General features: G+C 44.1%; 2 protein-coding genes and 1 long non-coding RNA gene across 8 annotated transcripts in view; all 3 read left to right on the top strand.

Annotated features, from left to right (window-relative positions):
- LOC130375614 (H-2 class I histocompatibility antigen, Q9 alpha chain-like) overlaps positions 1–3,237 on the top strand; it is a 43,759-nt gene extending 40,522 nt beyond the window's left edge. For all 3 annotated transcript variants that reach the window (XM_056582649.1, XM_056582648.1, XM_056582646.1), the window contains one exon: positions 3,151–3,237. The gene's annotated coding sequence lies outside the window, so the exon portion shown is untranslated. The remainder of the gene's footprint in view (positions 1–3,150) is intronic.
- An 870-nt stretch (positions 3,238–4,107) lies between these two features.
- LOC130375606 (major histocompatibility complex class I-related gene protein-like) overlaps positions 4,108–16,188 on the top strand; it is a 124,407-nt gene continuing 112,326 nt past the window's right edge. Inside the window, exon 1 of the mRNA XM_056582633.1 lies at positions 4,108–4,192. Within this exon, the coding sequence (XP_056438608.1) occupies positions 4,138–4,192 (55 nt within the window). The 5' untranslated portion in view covers positions 4,108–4,137. The remainder of the gene's footprint in view (positions 4,193–16,188) is intronic.
- On the top strand, positions 11,476–14,236 carry LOC130375665 (uncharacterized). Of its 4 annotated transcripts, none has more exons than XR_008893894.1 (6): positions 11,476–11,998; positions 12,241–12,334; positions 12,670–12,761; positions 12,916–12,994; positions 13,401–13,488; positions 13,707–14,236. It is a non-coding gene; the product is annotated as an uncharacterized LOC130375665 (long non-coding RNA). The 4 variants fall into 4 exon arrangements; XR_008893893.1 differs by having other exon boundaries at positions 13,378–13,488; XR_008893895.1 differs by having other exon boundaries at positions 12,670–12,783; positions 13,378–13,488.

The raw sequence follows: 16,188 nt of genomic DNA, 5'->3' as shown, positions 1-16,188 counted from the left end.
GAGAGGAGGGCTGAGGAGGGCTGTCAATCAAATATCGCGCTTCAGAAACGGCCAATCATAGGAAAGCCCGCCCTGCCTTGGTTCCCTCCCCCATAGTGCCAAAATTAAATTTGAGCGAGAGCGTAAAAACATCTTTCGCGAGAGGTAATTTGCGCGCGCGAGAGGCTGTTTTGCGCGCGCAGAGATCATTTGCGCGCTCGCAGTTAATATCTACGCGTTGTGGCAACCCGGCCCAGGCCAATTAAGGACATTGAGAGCACCTGAGGAACAAGTGGAGAAGCAGGGCTTAAATAGCCTGCTTCTCCACTCATTCGGGGCTCTCCCAGCCTTGGAGCTCCTGCACGGAGAGACCGGTCCTCGTGGGTGACGGGATTCCACCCACGAAGAAGGGGGACCGCTGATTCCTCCCGAGGTTTAAGTTATTTGTGTTTGGAGAGACTTTATGTTCGGTAATAAACCTGCCTTTTTTGGCTTTCACCAACGAAATGCTGTCCTGTTTGGGAGGAGTTGGTGCGCTCAACGTGGCGGGTTGCCACAGCGTGTGGAATAATATAATACGCCCGAATGCATCTTTTATCACGTTAGTGAATTATGGCACTAATGTGTCGCCATACTAGAGGAATAGTTACACTGACGTTGTGTTAGTCGTGTGTGTAGCATCACGTGACGTTGACATGTGGTTCAATGATGGCGGGATGGATGGGGGAGGGTCTCTGTCCATCATCTATTATTACACGACTGATTGTATTTTTTTGATGTACCTTCAGTGTACAAGAGTGCCCTCACCATCCCCATCATCATTGGGTTGCTTGTTCTCCTCCTCGCTGCTGCTGCTGCTGTTGTTGGAGTCCTTCTGTACAAGAAGAGGAACGGTGAGTGGATCAAACTCTCCGGGAGGACTGAGACCTGATCTCCACCTGCTCCTACTTCCTGTCCCCTTCCTACGATCTGATTGGTTGTCTTTACCCACTGGTGGTCTGGTGGTAGAAACCTCTCCACCTCTGAATGATGAACCTCCTCCAATGTCCACTGAGATGTTGTGGCATTAAGAATATGAAAGTATAATAACATGAGGATATTCACCACTGTTACAACACTAAACATTTCTCTTGATCCTTAGATTCAGAGAAGCATCACAAACCAGTTGGTGATTAAAATGAGTGTTTACTGCAGTTCTGTTCTTATGATTAACACCACTTACAACACAGAGACCTTGGTGACTTTTCTAGCTCACTGGGTTATACAGCTCTGTATATCTAGATACATCTAGCTCACTGGTCTATACAGCGCTGTAGATGTATTTACATCTAGCTCACTGGACTATATAGCTCTATAGATCTAGATACATCTAGCTCACTGGACTATATAGCTCTATAGATCTAGATACATCTAGCTCACTGGACTATACAGCTATATAGATCTAGATACATCTAGCTCATGACTTCACCTCCTCCCATTCTGATACTTCCCAGGTTCTGACACCAGCTCTGAGAACACTGAGGGGCAGAATCCGGCTCCTGAGGCCCAACCTCTGACCACAGTCAGTACTTTACCACTTTACAATACTTATTCAGAGTCATATGTTTACAGTTATATTTGTTTGCAGTCTACTTTATCACAGCGATAGTAATACAACTATTAACAGTACTTCACCACAGTAAAGGTACGGCCACACTGAACGTGTTACGCACGTTAGAGGCGCAGAAAATCAGCATTTTTGCACCGGGAACCATTGGTTTAGGCGTGTAGATGCGTGACACGCGCTATAATAATGCGTTAAGCGCGTTGATTTAGGCGTTTTACACACCTAAATAACGCGCCCAACGCACCTACTCGCAGAGTTCAATAATTTTTTCTTTTTACGCTCCTACGAGTGACGCTTATCCGCGATAGCCAATCAGCGTTGAGCTTGACCCGACGTCACTGGCAGAGAGACGAGGACGGACGCTCAGCAGCTGATAAGGAGCGCCTGTAGTTGGTGTCCTGACGGGAGATCCTGGCACCATCCCGGGCTAGCAGGTCATCAGACATGGCCCAAGTCAACCGAAAATACGTCTGGAACCGGCCGTCATCCAGGCGGAGTTCTAGCCTGGTTCTACCAGACTCTCGTACTTCACTTCATTTCATTTCATTAGTACAGAGAGTCTGGACCTAATCAATTGACAAACGTTAACTCACTTGAAGGCGGGTGTCTGTTGAAGTTTAAAATGATTGGATCTGCCCAGTGCCACTCTGGATCTGCCATAACCAATCGCTAACGTTTGGTCGTGACGTATGTCATGCGCCGGGAATCACGCGCAGGTTGTACACAAACCAAACACCTTGCGCGTCTGCACGAAAATGTCCGTCAACGACAGCTGCAGGTTTTGTTCGTCGAGTTAAATTTATCAGGGAAAAATTGCACATTGTAAATCAACTACCGACCTACAACAACAACTCAAACTGGCGTACGACTTTATCGTCATTGTTCTCAGACACGCCCTCTGTTCGCTGATTGGTGGCCGCTGTGGCGGCGCCAGAAAACCAAATTACATACAGCAGGTCCAGACCTAGTACTGAAGGGAAATTCAAATTGAGCGGAAGTACTTAGGCGGGCGGAGCCAGGCTACTGGAGTTCCTGGAGGAGGTGGTGAAACCCACCCAGCTGTGAGCGCCTACGGAGGATGTAATGCTCCCAAACACGACGGCGTTTGGGTTTCCTACTCTCCTCGAACTCCCACAGCAAATACAGCGCAGCGATGGTGGTGATCTCGGCCATGTTTGTGGAGCAAAAGAAAAGTAGCGGGGGCCAATAAGTTTTGGGCGGGCTCATCTAGCTCCGTAGGCGCGTTAGGTGCGTTGAACCATTTTTGTGACGCACAATGATCAAGCGGCAGGCTAGGCGCGTTACGCGCGTAATGCGTTCAGTGCGGCCATACCTTAATAGATTAACAATCATATTTGAACAGTACTTCATCACAGTAATATTCTAACAGTACCTCATCACACTAATAGATTAACATTAACAGTCATATGTTAACAGTGCATCATCACAGTAATATATTAACAGTACAACATCACATTGATAATGTGTTTAATGTTTAATGCTGATTTGTACTTTCTTGCTGTTTAGGTTTGTAGTTAAATCATGAAGAGGCTTCTCACGTTCAGCTTCCTAAAGCAGGATGGAGTGGATCGCAGTTTGTTTATAATCCTTACAAACAGGCTTGGGACTTCAGCTAACTAAAGATGCTATATCTGCTTAATAACAATAACATTCATACTTAACTTTATCTTGATAACAACCATTTATCCGTAAAAATTGTAAATCAATTAGATCGCTGTATTTGTGATAGATTTGATTAACTCACTGGCTTAAACCTGTAATCTTTCACTGATGCTTGGAAACCATGGCAACACGACCTCGCAACATAAGCTAGCACAATCGAGCTAGGCTGCTCTAGCATGAAGGTTTTTTTGTATTTTTACAAAAAAATCGGAATTGGATTAAATATTAATGTTTTTTTTAATCATCCAAATGTAAAAATCGCTGTACTCTCGTTTGGGGTTATTTGGACAATATAATCCCCCAAAAAATCTGAAAATATTCTCAATATACTGTTTATAGGTTAGGTCCTTTCATTTAGTGAAGTTATTGGGCTTTTTGTGACCAGAGTTCATATCTTTGATGATCTTCCTCCACTAGCGTCCTGATATCAGATGTCTTATGCTGAAAGACAAAACACACACACACGCACACACACACGCACACACGCACGCACACACACACATAAAACACACATTCATAAACACACATATCAACACACATTTAGCTGAACTGTATACATCTAAACATATATATGTATGAAGATTAGATATGGCTAAAAAATATGCTGAACATTATATATAATTGAACGTTATATCTTTCTGAACGTTAAGTATAAATGAACATTATGTATAGCTGAACATTGTTGAAAATGATGTAATGCTGAATATATATTAAAGCCAGCTGAACATAATATTGTAAGAACAATTCATTAAGGGTTACATGAAACTTGGTCGCTGTAACAGTGTGTGAGCATCAGTGCGTCTGATGCTGGAGTCAGAGTCACGTCTCTGTGGATAATCTCATCGAGCTGTTCTTCTGAATACATCGATATGAAGGCGCTAACGGGGCTGCTGCTGTTGGTCTTTGGTCACGGTGTGTCCTCAGGTAAGACTGATGACAGTTATTCCTGTTCAAAACTATTATTCCATAGTTGACTATTAATCAATAGTTGACTATTATTCAATAGTTTTATTTAAACGTTTCAAAAGGTTTGTTTCTGGTCCCTGAATAGAAGACATTTAGTTGTTTGATTTCCTTGTAAAACTGAAAACCATTCGCTAATCATCCCAAATGCGACCAATTAATCCACAACATGATTAATCATTTACTTTGAATATTCATTTGATGATGTTGTTTATGAATCAAATAAATATAATCTATTATCGCGACTAAACATTAAACTTCAGTTTGGAGTGATTCTGTTTAAATATACTTTTAATCCCATTTCCACTCTTCTTGTTTAACCATTAGTAGGTTGTACAAACAAATCCAACCTGAGGGTTCCCGCCAATTTCCTGTTGAATTTAGAATCAAAATAATTAATAATAATTAAGATTAAATCATGTTTTTAGATAAACAAAAGGTTCCCACATTACCTGTACGGCCAGGGGGCGGAGCCATAGGACAGGGGGAGGGGCCATACACCTGTCTGTTTGCTGGGATGTACAGTATTATGGTGCGTTCACATCGCTGGGAATTATGGGGAAAACATTTTCGCGACGTCAGAAAGTTCTCGTGAACGACACCTTATGACGCTCTTATGATTCTGCTTCCGTTCAGCAACTGGGGCCAGATTTGCCCAAGACTTGCCCAGTTGATGACGTATGGTTTACTGGTGACGCTCATGAACATGACGGAACAGGAAAGTTTTACTCAATATAAAAGAATCAACCATCATATCACATTCTTTACTATAGATTGACGTTGTAACCGTCTGTTGGCATCGACTTTGCTCAGTTTTAAACGTTGTGTACTGGTAAACCAGCTCTGGATAAGGGCATGTGTAGCCTTCCACACAGTGGCCATACGATGTGCTTCTCTTAAATAAAAGCTAGTAGGTGATAGGCTACAAGGAAATAAAGGCCTTCGAACTTGAAACTGATCCTACTAAGTTCTGTTTAGTTCTGACTGCTTTTTATCGGATAAAAAAAACCTGCTGTGAAGAAGATTTCGATACCCAACGCAGTGCACATGAGCGGTCGCTGTCGGGAACACGCGTAAGCGTGAGCGTCACCAGGACCATGAACGCACCTTTAACCTGTCTGTCTGTCTGTCTGTCTGTCTGTCTGTCTGTCTGTCTGTCTGTCTGTCTGTCTGTCTGTCTGTCTGTCTGTCTGTCTGTCTGTCTGTCTGACTGACTGACTGACTGACTGACTGACTGACTGACTGACTGACTGACTGATTCACTATGAGGATTTCCTACATGGCGTCGTCTGGACTCTCAACGTCCCCAGAGTTTGTTGCGGTTGGGATGGTGGATGAGGTCAGTGGCGTCACTCTGCTGTTTTGTTCGGGGCTAAAGCCTCGGATGTTATTTAATTAGCCCCGAATATGATAACCTCAATATGACCCTCAATCCGAGTTTTCGATGACGATACAAACGTTAGGTTTTAAGCTTGGGGATGTTTCGACTTCATGTGTATTTTGCAGAAAATGGGCAACAGCGCCCCCTAGGGTCACACTTTTCGGTGGCTTCGCTCCCCATAAAAAGCTAGTCAGTGTTTAATGACGTTGATTTACCTTTGAGCATTTCCTAATATAGGCTACTGTGTAAAATGCTGTTTAGAATTAACTTTTATATCAAGAAAGAAGAATCGAGTGACGCTCTTATTCCCGCTCTCCTAATTGCTTGACCGTGATCGAGCATCCAGGATCGATTGCTATTCCTTGGGTCCCCGGATGTTAACACTGAATTTTCTGACATTGAATTTTCTGACATTGAATATGGCATGAAAATTCAAAAATATTTACGTTGAATTTTTTAACGTTGAATATTTGATTTAGACATTTTTAACATTGAAAAATAAAGCTGAATATGATTTATTGAGTTACATTCAGAGGCAAAAAATCCAAAATTCATTTCAATGCATACATATTCAGTGCTTAGAATTCAATGGCTTTTTATTTTCAAAATCCGATGGCACAGATTTACTTCCATACCTATCCTATCCCCAGTCAGATCCGTGCGTGTGTGTGTGTGTGTGTGTGTGTGTGTGTGTGTGTGTGTGTGTGTGTGTATATATCCCTGAACTGGCTTGCCCCTAATTCCAGAAGGCAATTCCATTGGTCAATACTTACATTCAAATGCATCCATCTCAATTTCCCTTCATATTTGAAACAACTCTTAATCCCTCTAACTTCTCAATACAGCCTACGGCACATGGACCACCTGTTTCTAGTTAAACCTAGAATCAGGAAAGAAATTGGTCGTCGGGCATTCAAATTCAAAGCTCCATCAGATTGGAACAACCTTCCCTCCTCACTTAGGTCTATTACTTCTTTCCATATCTTCAAATCATCTTTAGTTTTGCATTATAAAACATCCTGCTCTTGTTTCTGATCTATCTTACCTTTTCTCTCTAGGACTCATTCTACTCATACCTGCTTTCCTTTTGTCCACTATACTATTTACATGTGTGTATCTGGGTTGAAATATGTACTGTATATTCTACTTGTGCATGCAAGAAAATGTATTTATTGTATGTAATGTATATTAATATATTTGATTGTACTCTGTGTAATACTGGCTGGTAGGGGGTGGGAAGGGGGGGGGTAGCTATAGGGAGCATTGTTGGAGTGTGTGTGGGTGTGTGGGTGTGTGAGTGTGTGTGTGTGTGTGTGTGTGTGTGTGTGTGTGAGTGTGCGTGCGTTTGTCCTTGTGCTTATGTGTTTGAATTTATGTTTATAATTTACTTTTTACTTTCATTGTATTATTTGTCATTATTGTAAGGACCCCCTCGAAAATGAGATGATACATCTCAAGGGGCTATCCTTGAAATAAAGAAATAAAGAAATAAATATGTGTGTAAGGTCTGCCTCACTTTATTCATTTTACTCTGCGAAAAATTGAATGGAACTTTAGATGTTTGGGGATAAGCAGCATAGCAGTCAGGTCGATATTTAAAGCTATAATAAACCGCGTAATTCGTTTATTTAGATAAAGCATTATGAAAAAGTTTGCATGCACAATAAAGCATATGATGTTTATGAAACTTAGAAATCCCCACCCAAATCTATTCTCTTGACTAGAGGCAATAAAAATGTGATATGTGTGGAAGAGAGACGGAGAAGGGAGGAAGGAGAGGAGAAAAGGATTAGAGGGGAGAAGGAGAAGAGAGAAGGAGGAGTAGTATTTAGTGACCAGAACTGTATGGAGTGTGTCTAGTGTGTGTGTGTGTGTGTGTGTGTGTGTGTGTGTGTGTGTGTGTGTGTGTGTGTGTGTGTGTGTGTGTGTGTGTGTGTGTGTGTGTGTGTGGGGGGGGGGGTATCTATATAGTTTGTATCTATATTAAGTTAATCTTTGGTGTGCGTCTATTTGGTGCGTTGATCTTTATGGTGTGCATCTATATGGCTTGTGTCTATGGTGTGTGTGTATCTATATGGTGTATAGGCTACCTATGATGTGTGCGTGTATATAAATGGTTTGTATCCATCGTGTGTGTCTGCATATGGTTTGTATCTATATGTTGTATGTGTGTGTGTGTGTGTGTGTGTGTGTGTGTGTGTGTGTGTGTGTGTGTGTGTGTGTGTGTGTGTGTGTGTGTGTGTGTGTGTTAACGTGTGTGGTGGTAGGCGATGACTCCAGTTTAACCAGTGAACGAGTCTCTCTGGTCTCTATGATGAAAGCTTCCTTCTCACTCCTCAAAGGGCCGTTCAGGATGCTGCCAAGTTACGGTTGCAATGGAGACGGTATCTCGCAGAGCGCTCAGAGAGCAGATGTTCTCGTGTGGTAACATCGCACTCTGCTGTCCACATCCGCTCACTACACACACAGGGACGCAAGATCACACGTGCGTTGAGTTTAACTAATTAGCTCCCCTGCCGCCAAGTGGTTTTCTGGTGCGTTTCACTTAAGAGGGAACCGGACAGTACGTTGGTGTCCTCCACTGTATGGCAGTTCCCAGAAACCAGAACGTGTGTGTACTGTTTTGTTGAGGTCTGTTGTGACTTAATCTCTTCCTGTTTCACGGGTTAAAGATTTTTTGAAGTAAAGAGGAGCATCTCATCTGAACCTGATGTGAGTAGAATTGTGTGACTTGTGACGTATGTTGAATATAAATCACTGATTATGTCTGAAGGAAATCGGGGATTGTGGTGTTTTAACTCTCATTTGAAATTGAAATAATGATTCTACCTGAAAGTAACATTTTAGAGACTATACATTCAATCTTGTCAAAGTAAGAGGTAAATCACTCTTGACTAATGACAGTCAAATAATTAGTATAACTTATATTAAAAAGCTGGATTACTTCATTATCTTAATCATTATTTAAAAGTTGGATGATCCCAAAAGCCCAAAATTTGTCATTCATTTATCTGATTTAATGGCGATGGTAGATGTTGAACTGTGGGACAGGGCCCAAGTATGGGGACCATGAGTAAACTGTTCCTTCCTTCAAAGGTCTAGCATGGATATTTAACTGCAGTTCTGTGAGTATCCCAACTTAACCATGAAGATGAACTGCAAACTGTAAGTCATAAGTTTCTCATTACTCTTGGGCACATTGATGTATTTTGGCTTCCTGGTGAGTTAACCTGTTACCTGAAGGTTGATCTGAGTAGTAAGGATGTTTTATTGGTTCATGGGTTACTTGGGTGTTTGGTTTATGTTGGTTTTAATGATTTGTTAAAATGGTTACAGGCTCCAAGTTATTGTTGTAAGCTGGAGTAATGGGTTGGGTTCTGATATCTTCAGTCTTCTTTCCAGCTACTCTCCTGAGCTCTGCATCTTCATCACATGAGTGTTGCTTTACTGAGGAGGGTGTGGTCTGAGTGAGCAGAGGTGCATACTGGGGTACAGAGCTGTCTCTAGTCTACAGGTCTGTAGACACGCCCCCTCAGGGGAAACCGAGTGTTTGAGAAACCGTTGTGACGTCAGTTACATGGACTGGAATGTTCTTAAAGTTGGAGACAGGGATTCAGAAGGAGAAACACCAAGGGGAGATGAGGGGGCTCCTCATCTCAACGACTAAAACACAACTTCAGTCTGACACAGAGAACCATGGAACACATTCAACAGTCCCCTCCAGGCATCGTGACTCCTCAGGAACAGTTTTATTTCCAAGAAGGTCTTATTTGGGGCCATCCCCAGATGGATCCTGCTCCTCAAGAGCCACCCCCCTCCACTGGGTGGTCATCTGAACAGATGACCTCCTTCCTGTCCTCAGGCTGACTAAAGCTGCACCGTTTGCATCTGTGAAGGCCCCTCATTCAGGAAACCACTGGACTACAAAGACATGACTTCAGAGACATTGAATAAACCTGGGACACATTTTGGAGACGCCAAGCATAATCCATCACCAATGTGGGACGCCACTGAAGAATGTTGTACATAATTTACGTCTCTGGAGACATTGGTTGTTCTGTTCTGGGTGCCCTGGCAGGAGAGCTGGGGTTGGATGATGGAACGTTATTTGGCATGAGGTTTTTACCCTGCATGATTGTTTGGCCTTTTATGGCTCAGTGGTGTGTGTGTTTGGGTTTGACATGAGATGGATGATTTTTGAGCATTGCTTGGGTTCTTCTGTGTGTGTCTCCCACACACACCTGGCATGGGGTTCTACGTGTGTTTGGTTCCACCTGGCATGGGGTTCTACGTGCGTGTTCTGGGTTCTATGTGTGTGTGTGTCCGGCTTGCTTTGACAGTGCTAATGTTCATACGGGGGTCTGTGTGATTGGCTTGGGATATTGGAATGGTCAAATAAATCATACCTGATGGATGACCACACGTTTACTTAAGGGCCTCCAGTAGACATGAAGAGCCCTGAGCGACGCTCCGGAGCGATATCCAACACACTGGGCAGGAAGGAGAGTATCCAACTCAAGTGTAAAAGGATGCAAGCGGGTGTTCGGATCAGTGACTTCAAACTAGGACTACACCAATCAGGATCAATGGAGGATGGACACCTAAAGGCATTCCACAAGGAGAGTCTGAAGTTGGAAAGGGACCTAAATTGGTATTGAAGATGACCTTCAGACCTGTAATGAGACGGCTCTTCCTACCTGGCTGGATTGATGGAGAGCCCTGTGGATATTGTCTTGCTCTCCGTTGCACGTCTTCTCAGGCTGTACTGTATTTGTTTCGGACAGGACTAGCTGAACGATTGGTTCCCTTAAATCAGAACCAATCTGGGAACTCCAACTAGTGCGCTCTTCGAGCTGAAGTTGTGCTCTTCGAGCTGAAGTTGTGCTCTTCAGCTGAGGAGGTAAGGAAACCTTCACTGGGGCTTCAAGGTGTAAAGAGGGGAATGTTTCAAAGTGTTCCATGGTACTCTGATGAAGACCGTTGTTATGTTCCACTGGCTGAGAGGAAGAACCCTCACATCTTCCTCTTGGCCTTTCTCCTCTGAGAATCCTGGCGCCATCTAGAAGGATATTCCAGCTCATGTAACTGATGTCACGACAGATTCTCAAACACTTGGTTTCTCCTGAGGGGCGTGTCTATAGAACTGAAGACTTCAGACAGCACTGTATCCCAGCATGCATCTCTGCTCACTCAGACCACATCCCCATGAGTAGGATGCAACACTCTAGTGATGGAGATGTAGAGTTTTATAAGTAACGAGGGAGCAGACAAAGGTGATTAGAACACAATGGCATGTCAAGTCTGTAAATCTTTAAACCATGAAGATGGTTGGATAGTTCAGGAATTGGGTTTCTTTTGAATATGGGCAGTCCTTTCACTCAGATGCCCACATCTCACTGGACCTGTACATGTGTTGGCTGGCCGGCATGATTTGCTGTTGGTGATGAGGCGGTCAGGGTGACATTGCAGGGCTATGGTCGGCTCTCTGTGAGCGCAGCATTTAGATTTGCTCTGTATGGTTTGTACCTTGAATAATCTAGATAATTGTAAAATGTAGTCACAGTTTTGGATTGAATGATTTTAGGTTTAAAGTTGTTGTGGGACGTACATGGTAGTTTGGTTCTTCGTACGGTTTTGAGTGATATAATTTGTACACACTGGGTGCATAATAATGTAAAGGTACACTGAATAGTAGTAATGACCAACAGCAACAAACAGATCACATCAAGGTAAGTCTGTTGGCTGTGTTTTAATGAAGACCATCGCTGGACTTCAGGATCTTCCTCCGTTCAGCTCAAGGTGAGGCTCTGGTTCTGTTTTTTCTTTGGTTGGTTCCGGCCGGAATGTTCGGATTTCAGTCGGACGGTTTGTGCTTCCCGCCATGGACGGTTCTGAGTGTTGACGTGACGGGACTCTCGCTGCGTACAAAACATCGTTCTACTTGCGGGTCCATTTTTTACATCAGTGAAGGCTGAAAATCATTTGAAGGTGGAAGACAATTTGACATTTCTTCAACGGAACCCAGCACCTAAATATGGCTGAGTATATTTGATTTAATATCGATACTGCTTAGTGTTCTTTGTTACTTCAGCTTTTGTACATTCTAAATATCTGCTGTCATTAATTGCCACAGAAGTTAAACCCTACCCAATGAAATGACGTTAAACAACGACTTTGGTGCAGAGTTACCAACTGGATAATATCAAAGCTAAAATAATGGCGGTCCTTCCAGTACAGTTACAGTAGAAGATACTCTAGAACTGTACAAGGTTAAAAAGGTAACATGTAGTTTGTCCCAAGTTGTCTGCCTCCTCACCCAGAGCAAGACCTCCACCTCCTCACCCAGAGCCAGACCTCCACCTCCTGTCAGAAGTCCTCCAGAACAGGTCAGTGCTCTGGTGTGTGAGTAGTCTCTTCTCAGGTCAGTTTCAATGCATGGCCTGAACCACTTCTTTAAACTTGTGGACTGCTCTGTCTTCATTCCGTAAAATGGGATGCTCATGTCTGGTCTCAAGTCTTTTCTAGCCTCGAGTTATAAATAGTAGTTCAATTAATTGTGTAACTCGGTTTCGGATGAGTCAATTAAGTTTATTGTTGGGAAAATGCTGGTATAAACCTGCTGCTGTAGCTGAAAGGTGAGGCTGGGGACCGGAGGCTTGTGGTGCCAGGATGGACCGGAGACTGAGGCTGGAGACCAGGGGCCTGCAGCACCGGACCAGAGGGTAACCATCACCAAGCTCATCTGAAACACTAAAATCCACGGTAGTTTAGGTCTGGTTTTGATCATCTTATGACTTTAAATCAGTGCCAAGCTGTGATTGGAGTTAATTCATACGGGGGTTATGCAAGAGTCATATGAGCCATTATTGTTACGAGTGCTGCTACGACCGTAGTGGATGAATTGCTGAATGCGTCAATCTGCAGACGTTGTCTAATTTAAGTGTTTAAATATGTTTAAATTTGTCTTCCATTTTACAAGTGAACCTCAGATGCAGGAGGTGGGGTGTGTTGCGTCCCCAGGTGATTTACTGCTGAGACCAACTGTGTTTGTAACCAGACCAGGAATCCATGGCTGAAGGAGCTGATGGAGGCCCTGCCTGGTGGAGGAGCTGGGGGAGGCCCTGCCTGGTGAAGGACGTCTGTCGTGGGGTAGATGGAGCTTGACTCTGAAGTGATCATCACACTCACTGCCACTTCTCGTAGAATACTGCTACCACAAACTGCCGGTGTTTGTACCATATATACCAGACGACTACATCTGTTTTACCACATGTTGAAGCAAGACTTCCGCTGTTTGTTCCAGACCAGGACTCTGTCTGAGGAGAGCTAATGGAGGAGCTGAGACTCTGGAGGATGACATCACTCTACCAACCAGGATCCTCGTAAGTTTGCATAAAATAAACAGAGTGGACTTGTTGTAACGCAGGATTAGTTTGTCCAGTACAAGTTACGGTATACTACTGTGGTTGGTTACCAGACAAACTACAGCTGCTACTTTGTTACGCGCCATAAGAGCCCAACTACTCCTGTGTTTCTGACCTTACATTAGAGCCCAACTACTCCTGTGTTTGTTACTTTACATTACAGCCCAACTACTCCTGTGTTTGTTACCTTACATTAGAGACAAACTACTACTGTGTTTGTTACCTGATATTAGAGACAAACTACTCCTGTGTTTGTTACCTTGCATTAGAGCCCAACTACTCCTGTGTTTGTTACTTTACATTACAGCCCAACTACTCCTGTGTTTGTTACCTTTCATTAGAGACAAATTACGTTTATAACCAGACCAGGAATCTGGTGGACTGATGGAGAGGCCGTACATCTGGAAGGCAAATCCTGAGGACATCCAGGACTCTACCATCATGGATTCCTCGTAAGTTTGCATTATCTGGACATAGTGGACTAGGTAGGGGGCTGAGGGTTCAACTCTCAAACCAATGGTGCCGGGTTCAAGTCCTCAGAATACAGTGATGCATCCTTGAGCAAGGCGCCCTAAAGCCTGCCTGCTCCTTAATGACTTATCTTTGGTTCAGATAATGTTGCATCTTTTGAATATTGAACCTAATCAATGTCCTTGTTTGGTCCGGGCAGACACACCTGAGCTGAACCTCACCTGATCCTGTTTGGTCGGGGGTAGACACACCTGAGCTGAACCCGCCCTGATCCTGACATCCTGCTGGTCCCGTCTCCTCAGTTCATCTGAGCCTCGTCCTCCACGAGGACGAGGCTCAATGGATCAATGACCTCCAGTGGGAGTGATCTTCTTGACCCCACATGTAACCGTGTGCTTCCACACATCTTTCTCTCACGTCTGTCACTAACCTCACTACTTCACTACTCTCTACTGCTTCCTCTTCTTCTCCCTTCTCTGTGGTTCGAACCTTTACACTGAAGGCGCGTCTTCCTGCCCTCAGAGGGTTCAGCGTTAGGGTTGAGAGTCAGGGTTTAGAGTCAGGGACAGAGCTGGTCAGGGAGGACTGCTTTTAGACAAACCTCTTCACTTGCTTTCGGAATGGTGGTGTCATTTTGAAAAGATTAATTTGGGAAAATGTTTTCCTCTGCTTTCCTTTACAAAATTAAACTTCTGTCAAGTGTTTTTGTTTATATATTAAAATCCCACATTGACTTCTACATGTTTGGTGCGGTTCATTTAATTGTCCTTTAACTTGGTTAATGTCAAGCTAAACTCCTGCAATACATTTAATATACATGCACATAATGCATTTTGTAAAAATATGAAACCTCCATATTACTACTAAATTCAAGCCTATTCATGTATTTAACAATGTACATACTGCCCCGCAGGCCATTCTCTGCTACTTCAACACGTTCAATCCACCAACCCGTCTCACATCAATGTACTATAGCTACGTTGGTTCAAACGGAAAATGTAGTTTGGTGTGAGACTGTCCAGCAGAGGGAGCCATCATACACCTTAATTATACAGGAATGTCTGTATTTACATTATAAATTGTTCCATGGGCTGGTCTAGTTTGTCTGCAAATAACTCTGCCTCCAGCAACAGGATTGGTCGAAACATATGAAGTGAAAGACATAAAAGCCCAGTTCACCAGATCTGAGGTCAGCTGCGGTCAGATTTTGGATCATGAATGTATTGAGTGAACGACGTCTGAGCTAAATATTAACCACCTGGAACTTGGTTTCCTGGAGCTCAGAGGACGACGGGACGCGTGTTTACCTGGTCGATTAGGCCCTGAACGCAGACCCTGAACCCAGACATCCTAATCACAGACCCTGTGTTTAATTAGCCCCGATTATATAATTTTTTATTAGTCGCACGGTGCTGCGTGCGTGCATGTGTGTATGTGTGTGTGTGTTGCGCTGGAGCGCCGGCAGCAGAGAGAGCGCGTGGCAGCCTCTACGTTGTTATGGCAAGCCATCCCCGCCAGAAAACGGCATAATTTAGACGCGTATCACCTTCATTACGCCGTAAAAAACGCCGTAAAATGTAGAAAAACGCCGTATTTTACGCCGTCATGCGCAAAAAAGCGCCGTTTTTTACGCCGCAATTGAGCCTTTCAAGAGCGCGCGTAAAAAGCGCCGTTTTGAACATCAAACCGCACGTAAAATACAGCGCTTTTGTGCACATCACAACGCCGTAAAATACGGCGTTTCTTTAGTATGCTAATAATCTCCGCCCTTCTTTTCGCTCAGCCAATGCATTTGAAGTGTTTGCGCCCAATCGCTGAACAAGAGAAGCAGACCAAATCAGTTTAGCACAGATCTGCTTTGAGGAGTTCTCCTCTCATTTGTTGTTAGTTGTAGCGTCATATAGATATATATTAGTAAATCCAGTTACAACAGTGTGGTCACCATGGCCGTGGCCCAATCGATAGAGACGCTTGCTCTGTAGGCAAGAGGTTGTTTTAAAAAATAAATGAAAATACATTCGCGTCCTCGGCAGCCAGTCAGTTTCGTTCTCAGTGGGTGCTGGTCTCCGCCAGGGCTGCGCCTTGTCACCAATCCTGTTTGTGATATACATGGACAGGATATCGAGGCGTAGTCGTGGTGGGGAGGGGTTGCAGTTCGGTGGTCTGAGGATCTCGTCACTGCTTTTTGCAGATGATGTGGTCCTCATTGGATCATCGGCCTGTGACCTTCAGCACTCACTGGATCGGCTGGCGGCCGAGTGTGAAGCGGCTGGGATGAGGATCAGCACCGCTAAATCTGAGGCCATGACTCTTAGCAGGAAACCGGTGGATTGCTTACTCCGGGTAGGAAATTAGTCCTTAGCCCAAGTGAATGAGTTCAAGTACCTCGGGGTCTTGTTCGCGAGTGAGGGTACTATGGAGCTTGAGATTGGCCGGAGAATCGGAGCAGCGGGGGCGGTATTGCGGTCGTTTTACCGCACCGTTGTTACGAAAAGAGAGCTGAGCCGCAAGGCAAAGCTCTCGATCTACCGGTCGATCTTCGTTCCTATCCTCACCTATGGTCATGAGGGTTGGGTGATGACCGAAAGGACGAGATCGTGGGTACAAGCGGCCGAGATGAGTTTTCTCAGAAGGGTGGCTGGCATCTCCCTTAGGGATAGGTTGAGAAGCTCAGCCATCCG

Source organism: Gadus chalcogrammus, chromosome 22 (genome assembly GCF_026213295.1).
Source record: "Gadus chalcogrammus isolate NIFS_2021 chromosome 22, NIFS_Gcha_1.0, whole genome shotgun sequence".
In the NCBI taxonomy this organism is placed as follows: Eukaryota; Metazoa; Chordata; class Actinopteri; order Gadiformes; family Gadidae; genus Gadus; species Gadus chalcogrammus.
This window is presented reverse-complemented; position numbering and strand designations above follow the sequence as displayed.